This window comes from Lepidochelys olivacea, assembly GCF_965140295.1.
Source record: "Lepidochelys olivacea isolate rLepOli2 genome assembly, chromosome: 1".
Taxonomy (NCBI): domain Eukaryota; kingdom Metazoa; phylum Chordata; order Testudines; family Cheloniidae; genus Lepidochelys; species Lepidochelys olivacea.
The window spans coordinates 121,767,466-121,792,234 of NC_140411.1; the positions used below are offsets into that span (position 1 = coordinate 121,767,466).

Sequence of the window (24,769 nt, forward strand, 5' to 3'; positions counted from 1 at the left end):
TGCCTATTAGTACTAATAAACAAAACTCTCCAACCTTTGATTTTTTTCCTGGCTCTAAATCTTCTTTATTGCTCCTTAATCTCTTGTAATAAAACCGCACATCTTCGGACAGAGAACGTACATATTGTATTTTTACCTTCTGAGAGAAGGAATTCATAATATTTAAACTCTGATGAACTATTTTCCCCTAAAGGAAAGGAAAAAAAAATTATACAGTATACATTTCCTCCACTCACAACACACAGTGGGCAAGCCATCAGACATCTACCTACCCAGGTAACATTTACCTACCTTAGCATTTTGGCAGAGGCCCACAGAATTTTTCGTTCTGCCCTCCCACACTCTTCCAAAACAGAGCCAATTCCTCTCCCAGTATACCACACCACTACGCACAGAACCACCCTAAGTATTTTGAGGAGGGTTAGTAAGATGATTTTTTGAGATATTCCCCAAATTTATCTGACTCCTTTTACATTAAAAGTGCCAAAAGAGGGAGACCAAGGGCTGGATTTTAGGTTCCCTCAGTCCCGAGGCAGAAGAGGAACCAGCTGCTTGTGATGGAACTGGTGCATAGCTGCAAACATTTAGAAGTATTTTGAAAGGGACAATAAAGTGGGATTCTGGAGTCCAGTAGGTTCTCAGCTACCGCTGGGTTGCAAGTATGTATATGGTGAAATTTAGAACAGTGGTTCTCAAAGCCGGTCCGCTGCTTGTTCAGGGAAAGCCCCTGGCGGGTCGGACCAGTTTGTTTACCTGCCCTGTCCGCAGGTTCGGCCGATTGCAGCTCCCACTGGCCGCGGTTCGCCGCTCCAGGCCAATGGGGGCTGCGGGAAGGGCGGCCAGCACGTCCCTTGGCCCGCGCCACTTCCCGCATCACCCACTGGCCTGGAATGGGGGACCGCGGCCAGTGGGAGCTGCGATTGGCCAAACCTGTGGACGCAGCAGGTAAAGAAACCGGTCTGGCCTGCCAGGGGCTTTCCCTGAACAAGCAGTGGACCGGCTTTGAGAACCACTGATTCAGAACACACACAATGCTTTATAAATACTACTACTAAAACATCACAATCAGAGATGGTCAAAAAACAGGATGAAGCCTGCATGAAAATTCATGAAAAACAGATGGATGTTTCACAGACAATTTTTGAAATTCCAAGTTTGTGTACCAGCTCTAGTCATGACCCTCTCTCTATAAAGCAGGTAAGTAACACATTTCATCATTTTAAATCAGAAGAGTTAGGTGACTCAACTAAGTGTCATCTGCAGAGCCCTGATTAGAATGCCTGAGCCCCATGTTCTCTATCCTGTGTCTATTTCACTATACCATGCTGGCACTCACTGAGATACTCCTTCTTCTGGCAAAAAGCCATCAAGGATGCTCAGTAGAGGACTGGCTTAGCTGGAAATTGTGATTGCCCTAACTACCATCTCTGGCAGTATACATGCTACAGCCCCCACAGCCACAAACTACTCGGAGATCCTACCAAAAATTAGGGGACCTGCGGTCATGTTTTTCCACTCATTGAAAAGGTCAATGCTGGTGAACGTGAAGGGGAATATGAATAACCTGTGATCTTTAGTAAAGATCAGTGACCTACTTTCAACCTTCACAAAAGAATACAGACAGATGCAAACAAATGATGTTTTCAAGGTTTTATTGCAAGGAAGAGGACTAGAAACTTACATCCTTCCCTCAGATGAAATCTGAGATTTATCTTTTATATATCTCAGTGCTAGAGCTGGGGTGAGACACAGCTGTGGGCTTGCAAGCCCCAATGATGGCTGTAGGCTCAGGAAATTCTTGAAGCGTCACAAACAAGAAAAATAATTTTTCAACGTGATGACTGGTGCATGAAGGGATAGTTTACTACATGGCTTGGTCCTGATGAATGGACACATTCCATAGGAGGAAGAAATGACTGTGCCCAGAGCCCCATGTATGGCGTCTTGAAGATACACTCAATTTTTATTAATGGGCAATTTGGGACTCCATTAAACTCTTTGGCAAAAACTAATAGTTTTTTTTTGTTTGTTTGTTTGTTTTAAATCAAAACACTGTCTCAAACCTGTACAGTGATTACTAACAAGAAGAGACTATACAGCTGAATAATCCCCTTTGTGAGCTGACAGCCTTTCAAAAATCTTAAAAATACAATTCCCATCCTTTACTCAACTCACACCCTTGCAATAAAGCACCCCTATACTGGTCCTTTGCTACCATCTCTCTTCTCCCTCTCCCCCTGCACTTTTAGTTTTTGTATTCCTTTCTCGGATGATTTTCCCTTCTCCTTGGTTCACTACTCATCAGAAGGCTACATGCTGTTCAGACTGGGTGATCATCCATTCATGGCTCACAGCTGGGCCAGGCTACATGTGATCCCATGATTGTGCCAAATGCCCTGGGAGCAGAGAAGAACTGTTTAATGGACTGCTCCCTGACACACAGCCCTGTACAAAATCAGCTGCTTCTGGGGCTCAGTTCATGAAGACTGCAGCAGCAACAGCGATGAAAGATAGGCAGATCCCCATAAGCAGTCATTGTGTGTCTACAGAGGGATTAAAGTAGATCCAGGATCATACAGCTTCCTTGCTGTACTGTGCACATGTGCCCTTAAGGGCGACCCATCTCCAGGTTCGGAAACAATGCTAAATGCACAACTAATCTTGTATTTTTGTAAAACTGGCCAACTTAAGAGTTTCTTTGGTTTCACAGTCTTTCTTCTGAAGGTCTCAGAAATCTGAAGATATACCTAATATAAATAGGTTTCAGAGTAGCAGCCATGTTAGTCTGTATTCGCAAAAAGAAAAGGAGTACTTGTGGCACCTTAGAGACTAACATATTTATTTGAGCATAGGCTTTCGTGAGCTACAGCTCACTTCATCGGATGTAGCTCACAAAAGCTTATGCTCAAATAAATGTGTTAGTCTCTAAGGTGCCACAAGTACTCCTTTTCTTTTTGCTGATATAAATAGATGCCTTTCTCTTATTCCTGGCACTAACGTAGAAGGAATGATGGGGAAAACAACTGACCACAGCTACATCATAGCGAAGCTGAATAGAGAGCCACGTCTGGGCCAGGAGTCAATATCCCAGGTTCTGTACAAGTGATACAATAAAAGAGGCACTGAGGTGTGTGTCATGCCTAGCATCTGGGGTGATGAGAGCTTCTATATTGCTGGCTAATGAGAGTTTAAGAATAATCACCACTGTTCCCTCCAGCATAGCAATTCACAAGTCAAAGCAAATCATAAAGGAAGTTGCTCCTGAAAAGGATCCGAAGAAAAAAAGAAAGAAAATATTGTGAACAAAAGATCTTACTGGAAAGGAAGGCGGAAGGTGAATGTGTTTAGGGGAGCAAGTCAGTGAACCCACAGCTATTACAGCCTTCACAGGAATTGTCAAAATCTGAAAGAACAAGAGAAGTTTAGTAATACATCTTCCCCAAGTGGAATCTTTATATGTCTGTCTACTCATCCTTTTATTTCTGTTTTTAGTTACACCAACACATTTTCTTAAAAATCTAAAGTTCTATTATTCCTGTTTCATATTTACATATAATCAAGCCACACAGACTTGGCATAATGATATGACAACCAAGTGTGTAAAGTTTAATGTAAGGATGATTATTTTAAAGTCTCCAGCCCAATATTTTGATTACTCAGCCAATTTTCTAAAAGAAAATTCCTCAAATCAAATGTTTACCAGGAAAAAAATTAAGAGGCCCATTTTTCCTTAATCGCATTCTATGAATTTATATGCAACTCAGTACAAGGCAAAATAAAACATACAAGCAAGTTACAACCTTCCCAATGGGCATTTTTGTTTTTCCTTGGAAAATACGACATCTTCTTAAAAATACTGCACTTGTGTTTACACAGGAGATATTAAACTGCTCTAGAAGCACTATAAATCATGGTAGTGTTAAGCTGTAGACACAAACATTTGTTTTAGGGATTGGAATATATATAAGTAATATTAAAGATGAACAGATATCAGTCCAACGAAGTCCTCACAATCAGAACAGGACTGAAATATGTGCACACACAGGAAAAAACAAACAGCTTCAGATTTTACAGCTGCCCAGAGGGTCAAATATGTATGCATCTGTGCATATGCAAACAAATGCCAATACTATTTCTGACAAATACAGAATACTGGAAGACTTTTAAAATATCCCCTTTTTTCTGTAGCTGCATCCAGAATAAGCTACAACACTTCCCGACTCCATAAATCCACAAAAACAAACAAAATGTTCACAATATAGTTTATAATATGCTATATCAACACATACTTAAAGACATTGGAAGCTACAGTCAAAAGTTGTTAAAAATGAAAGTGATCCCATCATATGCTTCAAGGTTACTCCTCTTATTGTAGAGATTAGAATATATCTTGTTTTGTGGATATTAGCACTGAAGACCAAAGAGGTCAAGTTAAGTAACTTTTCATTACTTCTCTCCAACAGTACGACTCCATATTGTGGGCGGATAACACATTCTAAAAGTCTCAAAAGGATGTGCTACAATAAGCTTTGAGAAAAAACTGAGCTATTATGCTTTCACACAAATGACAGACATGATACACTAAGAGTGTCATCACGATGTACCACGTCAAAAGATCCATGCCATGGTGCTTTGAGTATGCATCGACCCTCAATGCACTTGGACTCACCTTGAAGCGTCACATAATAGATTGAAACAGAGATTCCAAAAGCAAAGTGGAAAGCTGAGTGAAACTTGCCTTTTTTCAAATCCCTTCAGAGCAAATACAGTACCACTGTATTTCACTGCAACATATGCTTAATATAGTATTCTATCCACTGGGATCCAGACATGTCATTAATGGAATTGTTATGACTTCATAGTTGATTACTGATGTGGTTTGCATCATCAGTTATGGCAAGCAACTATTGCACCAATGTAGCAACTGCTTTTCAGAGTTAATATCTCAGTCAGTTAAAAAAATCTTCAAGTATAGCACAAAGTACCAGTCCACAATAGGATAAAATGTCTTTTACCCAATAGCCGAAATATAACAATTAACTCATCTCATCTATGGCAGCACCACTGTCATTTAGGTAGGCAATAAGTATACCTCATAATCTGTTGTTATTTGTAGGGCTCCATCATGAATTCCTTCAAGTTCTTTTGCTATTAGTTTTACTCTAAACACAGCATAATAACCAGATGCTAATATTACCTGTAAGTGGTAGAAATATATAATGAATCATTTATGTTTTATGCCACATTCTTCCAATATAAACAGAAATGTTAGTAGGAAACGTACCTAATAAACTGCAAGTTCTATATACCAATACAGAATCTGTTTAAATTACATACGTTAGCTGCAAAACAATTTTTCTTTCAACTTAATATTCTGATTAAATTAGACTGTAAATTCCTTAGCCCAGGGAGATGTTTTTTTAAACTTGTTTGCAAACCACCATGAACATTTACAGTGTTACCTTGATTAATATTTCCCTTTATAAGACCTAATTGTCCAAAACAGAACACAACATATCATGACAGAGAGCATAGTGAGTTATTTAACTATGGAAAGAACAGCAGAACCAAGCTTGGGATTTGTGGATGCTCTGCATTAATGTTAACAATGGTATTATGATTTAATACTATGAGCAGCATCAGTGATAGTGGGTTAATTGTCAATCCCTGCAAGCTGCCTATACAAATAAAATAAAAACATTATAAAAAATAAACTTTCTGTCCATTGTTCATCCACACCAGAAGACGGACAGAAAGCCATGGATTTGGTTTAATTAGGCCATGACTTTATTCCTCTCTCCACCTACTGCAAGGGAGCCCATAAAGAGGCAATGCCCCTTTTCTTCCAGCTAGCCGGACAAAGACCCACTATGATTGCAGTGGGCACATTCTGTAAACAAAGAAACTCACAGGTTGACCCCATCTTTGTATCTCCACATGTACCACTTATACTTCATAAGAGCAGCTGAGGAAAGTAGAGTGTAACCTGCTGCTATTTGCTTGAATCACTTTTACCTCCTGAGCAGCTGTTATGAATGGCTAGTTCACAAAGTTCATTCAACTCTAGAAAGTGACCAGGGACATGACTAATATGCAATGACCCAGGAAGCGTGTATACCAAGATTCAGCTTTCTGAACATTTTATTTTAGAAACTCACCAATCCATCAAGTGTACCCTTAGGCTACAACTATCCCACATATGAACACATTTATTTTACCTTCTATTCGAAACATACTACCTTGTTCATTATCCTGCAAATATCTTCATGACAGAAAGTTATACTTACGTCAAACATTGCTACATTATTTATCATCACTTATCAGTGTGCTACATGCAGCTTTTAACTAAGGACTCAAGAAGAAGGGTTTACTTACTGAAGATTGATCAGATACACTGGCATTTTCTAATTCTGGAAGGTTTGCAATTATTGTGGTTCTATTGCCTTTTTCGGTAACCAGGAGTTCTATAGTCAAGCCATCCCCTATAACATGCCAGCTTTTTATAGCCAGCTTAAAAAAAGACAAAGATGACAATCTCAACAATGACATAGATGCAAAAACGTACTACAACAAACAGGAATTTAAAATATGTTGATTCTTACCTCAATGGGATTACTGTTGATGATTACAAATAAAATGCTAGTAGTTTCTGTTGCACTCAGTATCCCAAAATCTATGAAACGCTCCTCGAGTTTGGGGGGTAATACAAAGTACTAGAGAGATTAAGAAAGGCATTATAGCTGCACTTAAAAATACACAGTACATTCAAAATCAGAATTCACTAGCAAATTCATTAATAAGTGAAAGCATTAAAAATCTGAGACTTTAGTTCATGTATAGAATAAGGCAAACAAACCACATAACAGAGAAAGTATGGAAAAACACAGGGGAAAACACCTCACCACATTAACCCAATCCCTGACAAATTATTTAGTACGTTGAGAACCTCACAGGGAAGGGGCAGCAAAATTTGGTTTACTTTTTTGTTTTAAATCACAAAGGAATTGAACAGCTCCATGGAGAAAGACCAAGGAAATCAAATTATTATTCTTTGATCTAGCGTGATTTTTCAAGGAAAAATACATACTTACATCTAAAAAACCTGTGTATGCCCGCACAGGCAGTTGAAATTTAGAAGCGTTGGTGATAAGTAAAATATTGTTATCTATATGAACAGATGACGTGGAAGGCATAAAATAAAGTGTGAAAATATATATGGATTCATTAGGTGGAATCAAGACTGGTTTGCTGAAGTTCTGGACCTAAATTAGTGAAGAAATAAGACCAATGTTAAAATATAAAATAGTACAGTTCATTAAATATTTAATATTAGGTAAAACCTTCATTGGAATTGGGCTTACTTTAAACATTGTTTTTATTTCTTCTGGTAACACAACATCATGAATGAGGACTGCAAAACTGAATGTATTTGTAAGATAGATTGGCCTTTCCACAGAGTCAGCAGGACTGTCCCGGATGTGAAACAACGTGGCAGCATGATCAAATCCTAAATATCTATTTAAAAAGAAAAATGTATCCAAAATTTAAGATTTTCCTCAAAAATAATCTCCTGTGCTCTTTACCTCCAAAGACTAAAAGCAGTCAATTCACACAAAAGGGATGGCTCTCCCACTGTATACTCTATACCCCTACTTCAAGGTACAGTGGCAGGGCAATCCAAGCACAAAACAGTGATTGTTCCAATGTTTTAGAAAAGAAGAGCACGTGATACAAGTTTGCATTCTGAAAATATGAAGTACATAGTCGCAAGCCACTTAGGTAAATGACTCATGAAAGCCACTGAAAGTCCAAATCTTGAAATTAGCTTATGTGTTACTGAGTAACACTAGCTCATCTACTATCCCAAGAAAGCAAAAAATTAGAACCAGCAGCTGTGCTACTGGCAGAACGCCATAGTTAGGAGTACATGAGCAATAACCTTATTCCACAAAACACAATAAGAGACAGAAAAGCAGCTGATTCTCAGTGTTTAACTTTTAATCAGCACTCCGTTTATACAAACTTACCCATCTAATATTTCTGCTTGATATGGAATTTCAAGTTTTGAATAACTCTTCTCTTTTGCTTTAACAGTTATTTTTCCAGAAGACTGAGAAGATCTTTTTGCTTTTGAGGCTGCACATGTATGACAAAGAATAAAATAAGTTATGTGATCACTTTATTTACATAAAGTAGTAAATCAATAGCTATTCTTCATTCTTAAAATTTCATTGTTAAGCAATTAAAGCTGCCATTAAAAGTTAACTGCTGCAAACCAGTAGTAGATCATTTTTCTCACCTAACTGATTTATACATAAAACATCAAAGCTGTAATTTTTTTCTCTATATGCATAAGAAGATGGGTACCTTAGTCACCAATAGACCAGGGCAAAGTTATTTAAAAACCATGTGACCTCTATCTTCACATTCCTTATTCTAAAGGACTTCTTAAAGATTACCTGTTGCTACCAGATGAGATACTTTCTATTAAAAGACATTTACTAGTATTAATAGGCTGCATATGGTGGAGCTGGAGAGATTCTTAAGACTGAATATTTTTAGGCAAACAATCATACTGGACGTTTGGCAGTGATTTAAAAAAAAATACTCAGTCCAAACTCTCAGACCAGTAGTTATTGGGAGCAGAGTACAACAGAATTATGTCCCAATTTGAGCCTTGTTGAAGTAGATAAGGAATCATCCAACAAGTTACTCTAGAAAGCTATTTGTGAGGTAAGGTTGTGATGGGGGAGGAAACTGAATCTTTTCCCTAAGGAAAGTTTCAGGGAGTGGCATGAAATAAACCTCAAATAAAAGTCACAGGGATCCAATATTATTAAAAAAGGAAAGAAAAAAAAAACCTGGACGTTTTAACCTGGAAGACTATAGAAATAAGCAAAACCACAGTGCTTGCAAGGACTCAAGTAGTACAAGCTGAAACAAGACAGAAGCCTTCAGGGGTTATTTCAAAGGTCTCAGAGCAAGCAGAACATCATGCTTGTAGAAACACCACAAGAAAGCAGTTAATGAAGTCATGAATATTGGCTGGTGGAAGCCACAAACACCTACCATTTTCATATATTAGGGCAGTAAAATCTGAAAAATGTTCAAAATAGGTCCTCTTCGTTAACCCAACCCATCAGCCAACCACTTAAATGCTGCAAATGGTCTATTAGACAGAATGTTCTACCCAGCTGAGTCTGCAACTTCACCCTAAGCAACTTTAAGTGCCCTGCCACACTCATTTTATATCTATTTGTCTTCATTATATGTTTTTTCTTCAAATTTCTACATCTGGACAAATCCTTGTCTCAAGCTGGGGGCATTCAGCAAGTCTAGAATATGTGTCCTAACTTCTTATTTAACTCTCTTCTTGCAAAATTTTAGTATTAGAATCTTAAAAGTTGCAATGATTATAATTTACTTGGGGAGTCTCCCAACATTGTGTCTTGGTTCATCTCAAAATGAATGATATCTGAACACATAAACCTCCATTTTGAGTCATTTCAGCCTGTGAGACATACTACACCCTGTAATATTTTTACTGTAATACCTTGTGGATGCCTCGAACACTTATTCTGACAACTCAATAAAAACTCTGGTAGAAAACAGGTATGTTTTATGCACTTTTTCCTATAAAATTGCAGGGCCATATTGACCACATGAGGTTTGGCTGGAAAAGGAAACGAACCACCAAGTCTCTCTAATGGACTGGTGGGATATAAGTGATAGCCACTTATACGTGAGCACTTATACGTGAGCAGTACGTGGTCTCCTTGATGCAAAAGGATACCAGTGGAAGTTCTATTTTGCACACCAAAGAAGTCTATTTCAAAACAAAATAAACTTAAAATTCACAGCAGAGTGCTGGGGAGGATTCCATGGTACATAGAATTATTTTCATATCTTCTGGGAAAATTTTCTGATCTGATGTTGTAGATCCAAGAAATGATACATCCTGTCCAAATTCCTATTACTAAAGTATAAGGAAAGTATCTGCTTTCTTGATATTCATAGATACCTAATTTTTACCATCAATAATTCTGTTTTACCTTTAATAAACAGTCAACTAAAAACTGATATATTCTACAGACAATTCTGCTTATGCATCCAAGTAATTTTGCTATTCCATTATTTTTAATGTTTAGAAGATGGAGTACTTTAGAATTCATCTATTCCTGCTACTAACCAACTAAAACGATTAGTTTACAGTTTTACATGGCATAATTATTTCCAAATAAATCAGTTTTGATGGTCTCATCAACAAAAGTCTGACATGAGAAGAAATTACTCATTTTCCCGAGAAATATCACACAGCACAGACATTTTCCTGAAGAAGTATTTTTCAAATTTTCATGAGATTGCAGTAGCTCTTTGTAGAAATTTTAAAATATTTCTAAAGAAAGAAAAAATACTTACCATCAAAACTAATGCTTGCAACTTTGGTATATTTACTTTCAGAAGCTTTTAATGTAACTGGCTTAAAGTGTACTGTTATAGCTTCATTTTGTGGTGTGGATCTAACACTCTGCAAACAGAAGCCAAAATATTAAACAGTTAATTTGCTGAAAATTTACAACCACCACCAAAACAGTGCACAGCTTTTTGTATTTTTCCAGATGATCAGGTGACCAGCATTTGCAGCTTTTTTACAGTTTTATATTCACTACAATGAAAACAGCGTAAGATTAAGAGGCTTGGGAACTTGTCAAAGGACTCTGAATTAGTCAATTTAACACCCAGTGAAGTGGGCAATACAGAACTTTCCACTAACAATATTAGGTGAATCCAAGCGTGGTTATGGGGAGAAAAGTGACTATGTAAAAAATAATATACACACACAGGGAGTGAGTTTTATCTTACGTTTATAACAACTAAGATTTTACTACTTTTTACTGGTGCTAATGCTGCAGAGCTAATATAGCTACAGAACAAAACTAGATTATTTTATGGTTCATACATCAACAGAACAGTTAAGTATTTAAAGTTCCTCAATAAAGGTTGTGCCATTTGATGATTCACAAGGCAATGACCCCAGCTTGACCCAGAGTGTAGGCTGAATTTGCAGAGCTGGCAATTACAAAAAAAAATGACAGGTTTCAGAGTAACAGCCGTGTTAGTCTGTATTCGCAAAAAGAAAAGGAGGACTTGTGGCACCTTAGAGACTAACCAATTTATTAGAGCATAAGCTTTCGTGAGCTACAGCTCACTTCCTCAGATGCATATCGTGGAAACTGCAGCAGGCTTTATATATACACAGAGAATATGAAACAATACCTATTCCCACCCCACTGTCCTGCTGGTAATAGCTTATCTAAAGTGATTTCCAGCACAAATCCAGGTTTTCTCACCCTCCACCCCCCCACACAAATTCACTCTCCTGCTGGTGATAGCCCATCCAAAGTGACAACTCTTTACACAATGTGCATGTGTCTCACAGACATGAAGGTCGCTATCTTAAAACAAAAAAACTACAAATCCAGACTCCAGCGAGAAACTGCTGAATTGGAATTCATTTGCAAATTGGACACTATTAATTTAGGCTTAAATAGAGACTGGGAGTGGCTAAGTCATTATGCAAGGTAGCCTGTTTCCTCTTGTTTTTTCCTACCCCCCCCCAGATGTTCTGGTTTAACTTGGATTTTAACTTGAAGAGTGGTCAGTTTGGATGAGCTATTACCAGCAGGAGAGTGAGTTTGTGTGTGTATGGGGGTGGGGGGGATGTGAGAACCTGGATTTATGCAGGAAATAGCCCAGCTTGATTGTCATGCACATTGTGTAAAGAGTTGTCACTTTGGATGGGCTATCACCAGCAGGAGAGTGAATTTGTGTGGGGGGGTGGAGGGTGAGAAAACCTGGATTTGTGCTGGAAATCACTTTAGATAAGCTATTACCAGCAGGACAGTGGGGTGGGAATAGGTATTGTTTCATATTCTCTGTGTATATATAAAGCCTGCTGCAGTTTCCATGATATGCATCTGAGGAAGTGAGCTGTAGCTCACGAAAGCTTATGCTCTAATAAATTGGTTAGTCTCTAAGGTGCCACAAGTCCTCCTTTTCTTTTTACAAAAAAAAATGTTACTTGAATACTGAGAAAATTTGGAATTCTACAATTTTACAGGGTCACTTTTCGGATTCCAACAGCATTTTAATGTTCTAAAGTGAGTGGAAATGGTATTAAAGATGAACACGGTTCAGAAGTCATTCTGTCAGTGTGATTAGCCACAGCTCATTTGTAGAGGTCCCAGTGGACATACAACAGAGTAGTTCAGGATCTTGAATATATCAGTACCATTTTATTTAATAAAAGTTGCTGGGATTTTCTTCATTTAAAGAAGCCAATTTCTAAAATCTTGCATATCTATATTACTGCCTTGTGCTAGATGGGATATCAGACCTGTCCAAACAATATCCGATGCCCTTGAGTGGCTGGCTTGCAGATGCAACAAGCCCAACTAACACTACTACAGTAGAACCTCAGAGTTACAAACACACCAGTCAATCACACACCTCATTTGGAGCTGGAAGTATGCAATCGGGCAGCAGCAGAGACAAAAAGCCAAAAGCAAAAACCAAAAACAAACAGTACAGAACTGTGTTTAAATGTAAACTACTAAAAAAAATTAAGGGAAAGCAGCATTTCTCTTCTACATAGTAAAGTTTCAAAGCTGTATTAAGTCAATGTTCAGATGTAAGCTTTTGAAAGAACCATAATGTTTTGTTCAGAGTTATGACTAACCTCCATTCCCCAGGGGCTCATATCTCTGAGGTTCTACCGTACAGCTAACAAATAGTCTCTTTCAGTTAAGTGGAAGAGATTTGTGTCCTTGGATTAAGAGGTACTGGGTTTTATTGTCAAATTTGCTGGTGTAGTATAGATGACTTGGATGGATCTATTCATGAATCACATATATTACCAGCTCCCTGGAGAGGACTATGTGTGTTGCAAAATAAAAAACCTTTAAAGTTGCTGTAAACAAGCAGAGAACTCACATTTTATGGCCATTTGTACCTCCCCTAAAGCAAAGGATAACAGTCTTTAATTGCTCTTGCACATTCAACTGAATGAGGCACACTAACTTTTATCTGTTCCTTAATAGCAAAAGCTAAACATTATAAAAAGTTATATCCAGCAATTAAAGTTTGGAAATATTTTAAAGGACAGTTCATTCTATATACAAGATTCTTTATGTACTTCTGTCAGGAAAGTAGGAAATTTTAGAAATACATGTACTCAACATCAGAGGTGCACCAAAGTTCTGTAGGTCCTCTCCTCAAAATGCTTACCTCGTGGCTAAAATTCATTGAAAGGAATTAATCTTTGCATTACTAAGTTCTGTTGCTGTCCAAAATTCCTTAATTGTTTTCATTTGTAGTTCTCAAATTCTCCACATGGATTAAAACATTTAAAAGCAAATTAAGTCAAATTAGAGAGAATAAGGAACAACCAACCACCTCAAAGTCCTTCTTAAGTCTAAAACAAAATCTCATTTTCCCCAAAAGTAAAACTCTCATCCAAATACCACCTTAGAAAACAAGTTTCTTATAGTGTTCCTAGAAAGTCACCAAATCTGCACTCAAACAGGAGGGCACAGGAATGACATACCAAAGCTGAAGACCTCTCACCAAGAATGAATGCTGGGCCATCAGCCCAGCCTGCCTACGTAAACCAGCAACTGCCATATCACCACACAAGGAAAAAGGGAAAGTTTCAAGTAGCCATACTACACCAATATTTGGATCTGCCATGGACTGCTGCACTCAGACCTCCATGCTGATGTTCCAATTTACCGATCCAGCTTACCTAAATGACACTCACTTTTTCTGTGTGCCCAATCCATAGGTAACAACATATTTGAAAACTTATACCTCCCATACCTTCTTGGAGTGGGAACAATGAAGCCAGAGTATAGTTATGGTGAAAGAACTGGAAGATTCCTTCTTCTCTTCTTCCCCCTACTTTCCGTTGATCTTGGACTCAAAACAGATAGCTAAACCCTGAACTGAATCCTCAACCCAGAGGCGGACATAAACTTGCCAACTTTCACAGAAACTGAAACCTTACGACATAATGCCCAGAATGGCTAACTTTTAAGAAAGCATTTCTTTAACTTAGCTTCCCCTCAATTTTGTCTCTCACCCCCACCCCAAATAATAAACATACACAAACAAAAACCAAAAACACCTATAGATGAATCAAGCTACTTCTCATACAGACTGGAAAGGAGAAAAATAGTTATTTCTCTATGAAGCACTGGGCAAGTGATAAGGGTTATATACCTTGGTAGTATATTGTGCTCTCATATTCCTATGATGGATCTCAGCTTCCGTATGCTGCTCTCCCCACATGCACGAAACTCCCCCTACTAAACAGCACAACTTTCCAAGTATTTATGCAGGGAAAGCCGCATGTCTGTACTAGTATCTGCTGTGCCAATAGGAGCAAAGTTCTGTTCTAGCAACCAAATGGGTTTAATAAAGAATTTTATCAAGCTACAGAACTGTTAAGTGTTCATTCTATAACATAAACAGACAAAAAATAACCAATGACAAGTTTTTAGTAAGATTTTGACATTCAAATAATCAAATAGTTTCCTAATGCTCAAGGACAAGATATAAAGCTACACTTATGTAGATACCACAACCTCAACAAATAGATGGACCTTTTTTGGAGATGCATGAAGAAGGTAGTGACTCAGCACCATATTCAGATTCAAGCAACCAGTACCACTAGCAAAATAATGTATATTGCATTCATGAAGTGTGCTAGTTATTTTACAGACCACAAAAGTAACAGTTCCTGCCCCCACAAAAACAAACAGGGACAATGAAAAAGAAGGCAGAGAGGGGGTGAAGGTGATGATAAAAGTTATGAGAACAAAATGTGATTGCAAAGAATATTACATGCAGATCTTGATGGATTTATGCTTTTAGCTTTGGTATTAGACTTTGTATTAGTTATTTATAGGGGCCCTCTGGGGGGTTCAAACGGGGATGGAAAGTGGTGGGAAGAGGTGTGATTGTAGGGTTAAAAGATTGGGGAGAGATGGACGAAACAGCAGAGGGAGAGAGGGAAGGGAAGTGGGAAGCACAGAAGGCAGGGAGAGAAACTAGGCAACAGAAGGGTAGTGGTGGTAGGACAGGGGCAGGATGAAGACAGGACCAACAATCAATGGCAAAACAGCAAATGCAAATAAATTCCAAAACTCCGGATAGCACAACACTGTAAGGGGAGGAAGATGGAAAGCCCTGGGGACTTGCCCCTCATGCTGAGGCTGCTGTTGGCAAACTAAGAAGTGTAAAAGCTTCAAGGGGCTGGGACTTTTCTGTAGGCTTCTGTTGATGCCTACTTTTCCCACATGGAGTGTGAGTGAAGGGGGGCCCACAGGGCCCAGGGCTCAAGAGGCTTCCACTTGGGCTGGTGAGAGGACAGGAGTATGGGAGAGTTAACCCCTTCATCATCCGTCCTGCTAGACCTACTGCAGCTTGCTAACTGGTGAGAGGAGAAGCTTCAAGAAGTCAAAGCATTATATATGCAACCTCAGGATGTACTGCTTTAATACGACTAAGAAGCTAGGCAGGTAGTTTGAACTGAGAATGAAGGTAAAAACATGAGAAATTAAGTGAAACATGTTGCAATTTCTAGAGTCAATGTCAGAAAGATGTCAAGCTGTATCTTGGTAATGAACCAACGGACTGTATAGAAGTTTGGGATACTAGTTCAGGGAAAAGAAAGTAGGTTTCCTAGACTTCAACCTTGAACACCACTTAGTGGACTATATCATGTCAAAGTCAATGAATGAAAGTTTGGACACGGTCCTCTTCCTTTCATAACTTGTGAAATTAAAAGGAAATAAAAAACTTACTGTAATTGGTACATCCTTTGTTCCTGAATTTAATAAATGTAGATTTAAAATTTTTGGCATATCTGTTAAAAATGAAGAAATTAATTATCAGGTCATACTACTGTTTAATCCATCATACAAAAAGCAGTCTGTTCCAACCAGATTTCTGCACAAATCGACCACTATTCAATATGAAACTTATTTTAAAAACAGTTCAATTAGTCAGAAACTGGTTATTCATAAGAGTATGTTACGTTTTTAAAACTATGTTTCTATGTATTAAGTACATTTTGTGTACTTCAATCATTCTGATTTCTAAATCAAAAAGAATTCAGCAGGTTAATAATGTTACAATGAGCAACTGTGGCTCTCCTATACCAATATTCACCAGATAAAATGATTACATCGACACCATTCCATACAAGATGAAAGAATCACTCAGTAACATAAGATTTCAGAAGCAATGCCACTTACTCTAAAAAAACAAAAAAAAACCCAAAAAACAACTCACTTTTCATATCCACCAAAGATTAATTTTTTTCTTTTACCAATGTTGCAAGTATTTACCATCTCATAATACTGACACCTATATATTGCTTTCTCTGATGCACAGACTGAAGACTAACGGATTCTCTGTTCACATTTAATCTCTAACTATATAAACACTTGTGCCAAGATTTCATAATCATGTAATTGACCAATATTTCAACAAGTCAGAACAGCAAATTTAATGAAGTTAGAAAAGTAGTTTTTGAACCTGTAGTCCATGGACCCTTGGGGGTCCACAGACTATGTAAGATTTCCAAAGGGGTCTGCATGTTCTTTTGAAATATTTTTGGGGTGCAGAAATGGAAAAAAAGATAGAATGTATTCTAAGTTAGAGGTTTTCAAACATTTGTGTACAATGTTGCAAAACTCTTAAGACACCTAAAAAAAACAAAACCCTCACTCAAAAGTTAAAGAAATAAACTGTATGGAGCTAGTTCTCACAGTTAGGTGTGTGTAACTGTGCCAGCCTAATTTTCAATGATACCATCAGTATTATAATTGTGCATACAAATTATGTGCATATGGCCACATATTTAACAGGTTATTTGCATGCACTGCATATACTGATAACATTTTTGCACATGAGCTTGGCATCTGCAATCACATCCATCCATCTTTGAAAATCAGACCCAGGTTATTTTTTTGGTTTTAGTTTTATACTATATCTCATGTTAAGTATTTATTTTTATGACATTTTGGATTATTTATTATTAGGAGGAAAAAAAATCTGTTTTAAATGGCATTTAAAAAGTCGTTTTCCTTTAATTACATTTTTAAAAAAACCCGCCTGTGAAGACAAGCACAAATTAAGCTCAGCAGACTCCGAACGATCTTTAGAGTTCACCATTTTCCTCCACAAATAATTTTCATCAGTGCAGAACTGGGAATTTTCTATGTATATTGTCTACAATCCTTTTTTTTGGGGGGGGGGGGGGGATTTTATTTTTAAAACCTAGAATGAGAAATCCTAAGTATAATTTACCTTGTGTTCGTAGTGTACCAAAATCTAGCATTTCTGTTGATGAATAGATTCCTGGAGCTTTACAAAAAAGAAAAGGAAAACCATTAATATTTTCTTATTCTAGTATAGCAATATAAACTAAATATTTTAAATATTGCATTTTCCCACAAACCTGTTGTAACCTCTACTTCAACAGGAAGAATGATAAATTTTGTGTTGTCTGAGGCATTTGTTTTTATTCTAATGAAGGCTGTATGATTATCTGCTTCTCTTGAAGAAAAGCTGGCTCTCATCACTCCCTTTGTTTCATAGGGGGGAATTTCCTTTTGAAATAATCACAGACATAAATAAGAATACTGTAGCTCCAATAAGGCTGCAACATCGAACACATTACATTGTTAAAAAAATGCAGAATATTTGGTGTCATTTTTATGCGTAGACAATGCTCTAAAAAGAATTAGCAGTATATTGGGGTGGATTATAATGGCATATTTATAAAAAAGGAAAGAAGGGCTAGTTAGCAATCTACCGACAACACAGTACAAAGATACATTAAGATTTCTGTGTCAGCATGTTTGGCCCGAGGAAAAGCGTGCCACATGCTGGTCTCTAGCAATGCTACTGCGGGACTGAAAGTGGTGCCTTTTAGGAAGAGGTCACTCTCAACCCTCTTCTGCTAGGTTGCCTTGCAACAGAGTTTCTCTCGGGACTCTGGGAAGGGGCCAGAAGAATTTTTCAACCCTTATCAGAAAAAGATACAGGCATAACTGTGGAATTCTGTTGTATTCACACTGGATGGAGTTTATATTTAAGAGGAGAATTTTAATAGCACAAATAATCAATTGAATACAGAGTCTAATACAAAAGCAACATACAATAGACTTGTATTTCCATCATAACCAAATATAGGTGTTTGCTTTTATTCAACACAACATGCGGGTTTTTCTCTCAGACAATGAAGAAATGTTTCTCCTTTAATAATAAAGGTTGTCAGCCATAGTAAAGAGAATTCTAAGGTGATTTATACATTGTTTAATAACCATAAACTCTGTGCACTGCAATCATACATTTCTAACATGTTGCATTTTGTATCTTAAAGATACAGCTTTAAGCTGCTGAAATGTATTTTGGTTTCTTTATAGAACTTCCTACTGAAGGATAAAAGTCTGAGTAAAGCCTTCGTCATTCCCTCCTTCAAAAGGGCACCACTCATCTCAAACTGGAAGTAGAGTACACCTCTAGAAAAGGTATTTTTGAAATTAATCAAGCCCAGAACTAGAATGGTGACAGTACACCCCTTCACCCATGGATGCATAAACTAAGGATGTACATTTGGAAATTCTTGTTTGGGAATCTTTTTCCCTGAAACAGTCATATGCATAATTTGACATCCTATACATGACAATGTTCAAGTGGCATCATGACCCCAACATGAATCACTGTATATTTTTCTATTTTTCCCATTTCAGAAAAATATAGAACATGAATAGACACCTGTAATAAATAAGAACCTGATCCAGCTCCCACTGACTTCAATTTAATAATAGTCATTTGTATGCTTATCTACTTTTTAAATGGTTGCTGAACAAGAACAAAAATCACCAGACCAAAATGAATACAGAACCGGTTAGAAAACGTATGACCACTCACCCACAGTTTTTTTGTACCCCCTTGTTGACCTGTTGGAAGCTCTAGGTGGAGATCACCTCCACTTGAATACATTTCTACCACCTATGACAAAAACCAAACATTAAAAGAGCTTTCATTAGTTATGTGAAATTATAATCTATAGTGTAATGGACCAGCAAAGGCACAAGAGCACAGTCTGTTGGATCTACTCGGGGTGAAAGTAAGGCGATACGGACCGGTACGGTGTACCGGTAAAAAGTGGCTGCCAGTACCGGCCCCTACTGCCTTCCTTTAAAGTGCTGCCACTTTTGCTCCCCCCGCCGGCGGCCCTGCTGGGTCCCTAGCAGCAGGGCCACCGACGGTGGAGTGCAAAAAGGGCAGCCATGTTAAAAGCACAGCCACGGCAAAGGACCCTGCTTAAAGCGCTGCTACGGCAGCACTTTATCTTTGCTGCTGCCTTTGCCCCTCCCCAGGCTGCCAAAAGGGAGTGGGGGGGGGGGGCGGGGAGCAAAAGGAGCAGCTGGCCAGGGGCCAGCGATTTAAAAGGGACTGGGGCTCCGGCTGCTGCTGCGGTAGCAACAGCCAGAGACCCAGGCCCTTTAAATTGCCGCTGAAGCCCCAGGCCAGGCAGTGTGTAAGGGCTGGCTGGGACGCTGACCCCCTCAGCCCTGCCCCTTCTTCCCAAGGCCCCACCCCTTCTGGGGGCCCCCGTACTGGTAAGTTTTCAATTTTACTTTCACCCCTGGATCTATTCCAATTTTAATTAATTAGATTTTGCTGATTTCAGATAATCACAGTATTAAGCTTCAGGAAACAGGCACCTTCTACATCTATGTATGTCAGAATTTGTAGAGCATAAGGTGTCACATTTACAGAAATCCCATCAGTGGAAGATTTGTTTTCTTTTCCAAAACGACACAGCTACTGCTTCCAACATTAACTATGTCTGAATGTTAAAATACTTTTGCCCTCAGAAGATATTTCTGTAAATTTAAAAAAAAGCCATCCATACAATGAGGTAGTTTAGAACAAGGTAAATTTTTTTTTTTAAACTTCAGTAGAGGAAAATAAATTTCATTTTAGTTATTGTGTACAACAGACTTTCAATGCTTTTGGCAGTCTTTGCCAAATAAAACAGTAATTTTTAAGGAAAGTTTTTCCCTTTCTTTTTTATTGTTTTTAGAATTGACATTCTGTTTTTCATCCATAAATTTCAACACTTTACAAAAGTGGTTAAGAATGATTATACTCCATTTTACAGTTGAGAACACATGCATAGAGAAGTTAAGTGACTTGTCTGTGTTCAAACAATGAATCACTTTCCTTTATTCTCTGCTTTGAAAATATACTGCATTTTATTTGCATCAATGTTTTTCCTTACTTACCAGTGAAGGCAAAGATTAAGCACATATACTAACTTCTAAAGTGGCTTGTCAAGTTTAATTTTTTACACGAGTATGATGAAAAGTGCTTTTAAATTGGCTAATTTCATGCTTTTTCTACTTTTTAATTTCCTCTTTAGAGAGTATCAGAATAGCAGCCGTGTTAGTCTGTATCCGCAAAAAGAACAGGAGTACTTGTGGCACCTTAGAGACGAACAAATTTATTTGAGCATAAGCTTTCATGGGTGACAGCCCACTTCATTGGATGCATGCAGTGGAAAATACAATAGGGCAATTTTACATACACAGAGAACACGAAACAACGGGTGTTACCATGCACACTATAATGAGAGTGATCAGTTAAGGTGAGCTATTACCAGCAGGAGAGCTGGGGGGAGAGGGGGAACCGTTTGTAGTGATAATCAAGGTGGGCCATTTCCAGCAGTTGACAAGAACGTGTGAGGAACAGTAAGAGGGAAAAATAAACATGTGGAAATAGTTTTACTTTGTGTAATGACACATTGTCATAAATATAAAGGGAAGGGTAACCATCTTTCTGTATACGGTGCTATAAAATCCCTCCTGGCCAGAGGAAAAACCCTTTCACCTGTAAAGGGTTAAGAAGCTATGGTAACCTAACTGGCACCTGACCCAAAATGACCAATGAGAGGACAAGATACTTTCAAATCTGGGGGAGAGGGGGGGAAGAGGGGGAACAAAGGGTTGGTCTGTCTGTGTGATGCTTTTGCCAGCAACAGATCAGGAATGTAGACTTACAACTCCTATTAAGTTAGTAAGTAATCTAGCTAGAAATGCATTAGATTTCCTTTTGTTTAATGGCTGGTAAAATAAGCTGTACTCGATGGAATGCATCTTCCTGATTTGTGTCTTTTTGTAACTTAAGGTTTTGCTTGGAGGGATTCTCTTATGTTTTGAATCTGATTACCCTGTAATCCTGATTTTACAGAGCTGATTCTTTTACCTTTTCTTTAATTAAAATTCTTCTTTTAAGAACCTGATTGATTTTTCATTGGTTCTTAAGATCCAAGGGTTTGGGTCTGTGTTCACCTGTACCAATTGGTGAGGATTCTTATCAAGCCTTCCCCAAGAAAGGGGGTGTAGGGCTTGGGGGGATATTTTGGGGGAAGATGTCTCCAAGTGGACTCTTTCCCTGTTCTTTGTTTAAAACACTTGGTGGTGGCAGCATACGGTTCAAGGACAAGGCAAAGTTTGTACCTTAGGGAAGTTTTTAACCTAAGCTGGTAAGAATAAGCGTAGGGGGTCTTTCATGCAGGTCCCCACATCTGCACCCTAGAATTCAGAGTGGGGAAGGAACCGTGACACACATCCACTCCCAGTCTTTATTCAAGCCTAATTTAATGGTGTCCAATTTCCAAATTAATTCCAATTCAGCAGTCCCTCATTGGAGTCTGTTTTTGAAGTTTTTTTGTTGTAATATTGTGACTTTTAGATCTGTAATCGAGTGACCAGAGAGACTGAAGTGTTCTCCGACTGGTTTTTGAATGTTATAATTCTTGACGTCTGATACGTGTCCATTTATTTTTTTACGTAGAGACTGTCCAGTTTGATCAATGTACATGGCAGAAGGGCATTGCTGGCACATGATGGCATATATCACACTGGTAGATGTGCAGGAGAACAAGCCTCTGATAGTGTGGCTGATGTGATTAGGCCCTATGATGATGTCCCCTGAATAGATATGTGGACACAGTTGGCAACGGGCTTTGTTGCAAGGATAGGTTCCTGGGTTAGTGGTTCTGTTGTATGGTGTGTGGTTGCTGGTGAGTATTTGCTTCAGGTTGGGGGGCTGTCTGTAAGCAAGGACTGGTCTGTCTCCGAAGATCTGTAAGAGTGATGGGTCGTCCTTCAGGATAGGTTGTAGATCCTTGATGATGCGCTGGAGAGGTTATAGTTGGGGGCTGAAGGTGACGGCTAGTGGCGTTCTGTTATTTTCTTTGTTGGGCCTGTCCTGTAGTAGGTGACCTCTGGATACTCTTCTGGCTCTGTCAATCTGTTTCTTCACTTCAGCAGGTGGGTACTGTAGTTGTAAGAATGCTTGATAGAGATCTTGTAGGTGTTTGTCTCTGTCTGAGGGGTTGGAGCAAATGCGGTTGTGTCGTAGAGCTTGGCTGTAGACAATGGATTGTGTGGTGTGGTCTGGATGAAAGCTGGAGGCATGTAGGTAGGAATAGCGGTCAGTAGGTTTCCGGTATAGGGTTGTATTTATGTGACCATCACTTATTAGCACTGTAGTGTCCAGGAAGTGGATCTCTTGTGTGGACTGGACCAGGCTGAGGTTGATTGTGGGATGGAAATTGTTGAAATCATGATGGAATTCCTCAAGGGCTTCTTTTCCATGGGTCCAGATGATGAAGATGTCATCAATGTAGCCCGAGTAGGGGCGTTAGGGGTCGAGAGCTGGGGAAGTGTTGTTCTAAGTCAGCCATAAAAATATTGGCATACTGTGGGGCCATGCGGGTACCCATAGCAGTGCCGCTGATTTGAACGTATACATTGTCCCCAAATGTGAAATAGTTATGGGTGAGGACAAAGTCACAAAGTTCAGCCACCAGGTTTGCCGTGACATTATTGGGGATACTGTTCCTGATGGCTTCCCCCGCCCGCTGTCCTGCTGGTAATAGCTCACCTTAATTGATCACTCTTGTTATAGTGTGCATGGTAACACCCATTGTTTCATGTTCTCTGTGTATATAAAATCATGCTACTGTATTTTCCACTGCATGCATCCAATGAAGTGGGCTGTCGCCCACGAAAGCTTATGCTCAAAAAAATTTGTCTCTAAGGTGCGACAAGTACTCCTGTTCTTTTTTCTTTAGGGAGTAGTTTCACATAAGAAACCCAAATCATGCAAACTTCTATTCAATTTTCTGCCTGTGAGCAATCCCAATTATTCTAGTGGGACTTGCGTGTAAAGTTATGCAAGTGCTTATAATTTGCAAGATTCGACCCTAAATTTACATACCTGTTTATTTGTAATTCCGTACAATGTTTTGAACACAGCTTCTCAAAATATTAAATTAGACAATCAAGTCATCAAATCAGTTATGAGTGTTTTTCTCCTTTAGTGCATTTTAAACAGGGCACATTAGTGCTCAAAATACCAGAAAAGAAGTTTTGAAAAGTGGGGGGAGGGAGGGGAAGCATTCTGAAACAAAACACTTTGTAATTTTTATACAATTTCAACAAAGCAAATATTGAACAAATTTCAGTGAACACTGTAAAAAATAAACACATACATGAAGCTGGCACCTGATGCTCACCTGCAAAGGTTCACTGTGGGGATTGTGTATATTTATTATAGGAGAAAAACTGCTATTTACAGGAACTCTTGCCCCAATAAAAGGGCGCAACCGATAAGGGTTCGGGACTCCAACACCAAACACCTGTTTCAAACCAGAGGAAAAAAAGAGTCTTAGTTTCTGCAATTAGTATTGTATCTAAAAAATGTGTCAATTTTAGGGAACGGACTCGGCAATTTTTCAAATAAATGCCATCAATTTAAAGTGTGCTCTAATTCTGAAAATTAATTTTAAAAAGGCATCATGGAAATCCATGTTTATTTCAGATCAAGTTGGCTCAGTGTACAACCAAGAGTATGATTTCTATACCCGTCACCTCTGCTAACTACTGACACACAAACACGGAACATAGAGTGTGACGAAAGCCAGGTCAGATTGTTGATCTCTCTGGTCCGATATCTTTTCTGAGTGGCCGGTACCAGATGTTTCGCAAAGGTGAAAGACATCTCATAAGGGACAGTTACAGAATAGCTGTAATTTCTTCCTAAACAACTAAACTTCCTCTCTGTTCTATATAGGTTCTAATATCACACATGGTCTTTGTACCTGAGCAGCAGGCTTAGACGCAGAAACATGAGTATTTCTCTATATTTTTCTACCCTATCCATTTTAGCAGAAAATGTTCTTATTATCCACACAGCTAATTCTTTTTGTAAATTATCCTTCACTTGAATTATATTTAGTGGCAATGAGTTCCACAAGTTAATTGTGTGGTGAATAAAAAAATGTCCTTTAATCAGTTTTAAAATTTCTAAATTTCAATTTCACTGAATCCTCCCTTGTTCTTGTACAGGGATCTCAAACTCCTGGCCCCCATCTGCGGCCTGAGAACCTCTCCAATGTGGCCCGTGGGCCTCCAGCAATTTTGGGGCCAGGTCTCTGCCTTGGCCCCACCTGCTGCCCCCTGGTGCTCCCCCAACCCCTGAGCAATTTAAAATGGCCTGGGTCCCCGCCCATCACTGGCAACACAGCAGAGCTGAGTGGCTTCCTGTGCACTCGCTCCACATGGCTGTCAGCCCCTCCCTGTGGCCCTGGGGCGGGGCTGTGCTTCCGCACGCTGCC

The 24,769-nt window shown here is 38.7% G+C and overlaps 1 protein-coding gene across 2 annotated transcripts in view; it reads right to left on the reverse strand.

The window, feature by feature from the left end:
• Positions 1–24,769, reverse strand: part of TMEM131 (transmembrane protein 131) — a 184,766-nt gene that overhangs the window by 44,423 nt on the left and 115,574 nt on the right. For both annotated transcript variants that reach the window (XM_084638837.1, XM_084638836.1), the window contains exons 7-20: positions 23,669–23,791; positions 19,006–19,086; positions 17,528–17,678; positions 17,377–17,433; positions 15,867–15,928; positions 10,420–10,528; positions 8,028–8,136; positions 7,362–7,515; positions 7,092–7,262; positions 6,603–6,713; positions 6,376–6,510; positions 5,093–5,197; positions 3,317–3,403; positions 35–187 (exon numbers count right to left, since the gene is read on the reverse strand). In XM_084638837.1, coding sequence (XP_084494963.1) covers positions 35–187; positions 3,317–3,403; positions 5,093–5,197; positions 6,376–6,510; positions 6,603–6,713; positions 7,092–7,262; positions 7,362–7,515; positions 8,028–8,136; positions 10,420–10,528; positions 15,867–15,928; positions 17,377–17,433; positions 17,528–17,678; positions 19,006–19,086; positions 23,669–23,791 — 1,608 coding nt within the window. The remainder of the gene's footprint in view (positions 1–34; positions 188–3,316; positions 3,404–5,092; positions 5,198–6,375; positions 6,511–6,602; positions 6,714–7,091; positions 7,263–7,361; positions 7,516–8,027; positions 8,137–10,419; positions 10,529–15,866; positions 15,929–17,376; positions 17,434–17,527; positions 17,679–19,005; positions 19,087–23,668; positions 23,792–24,769) is intronic.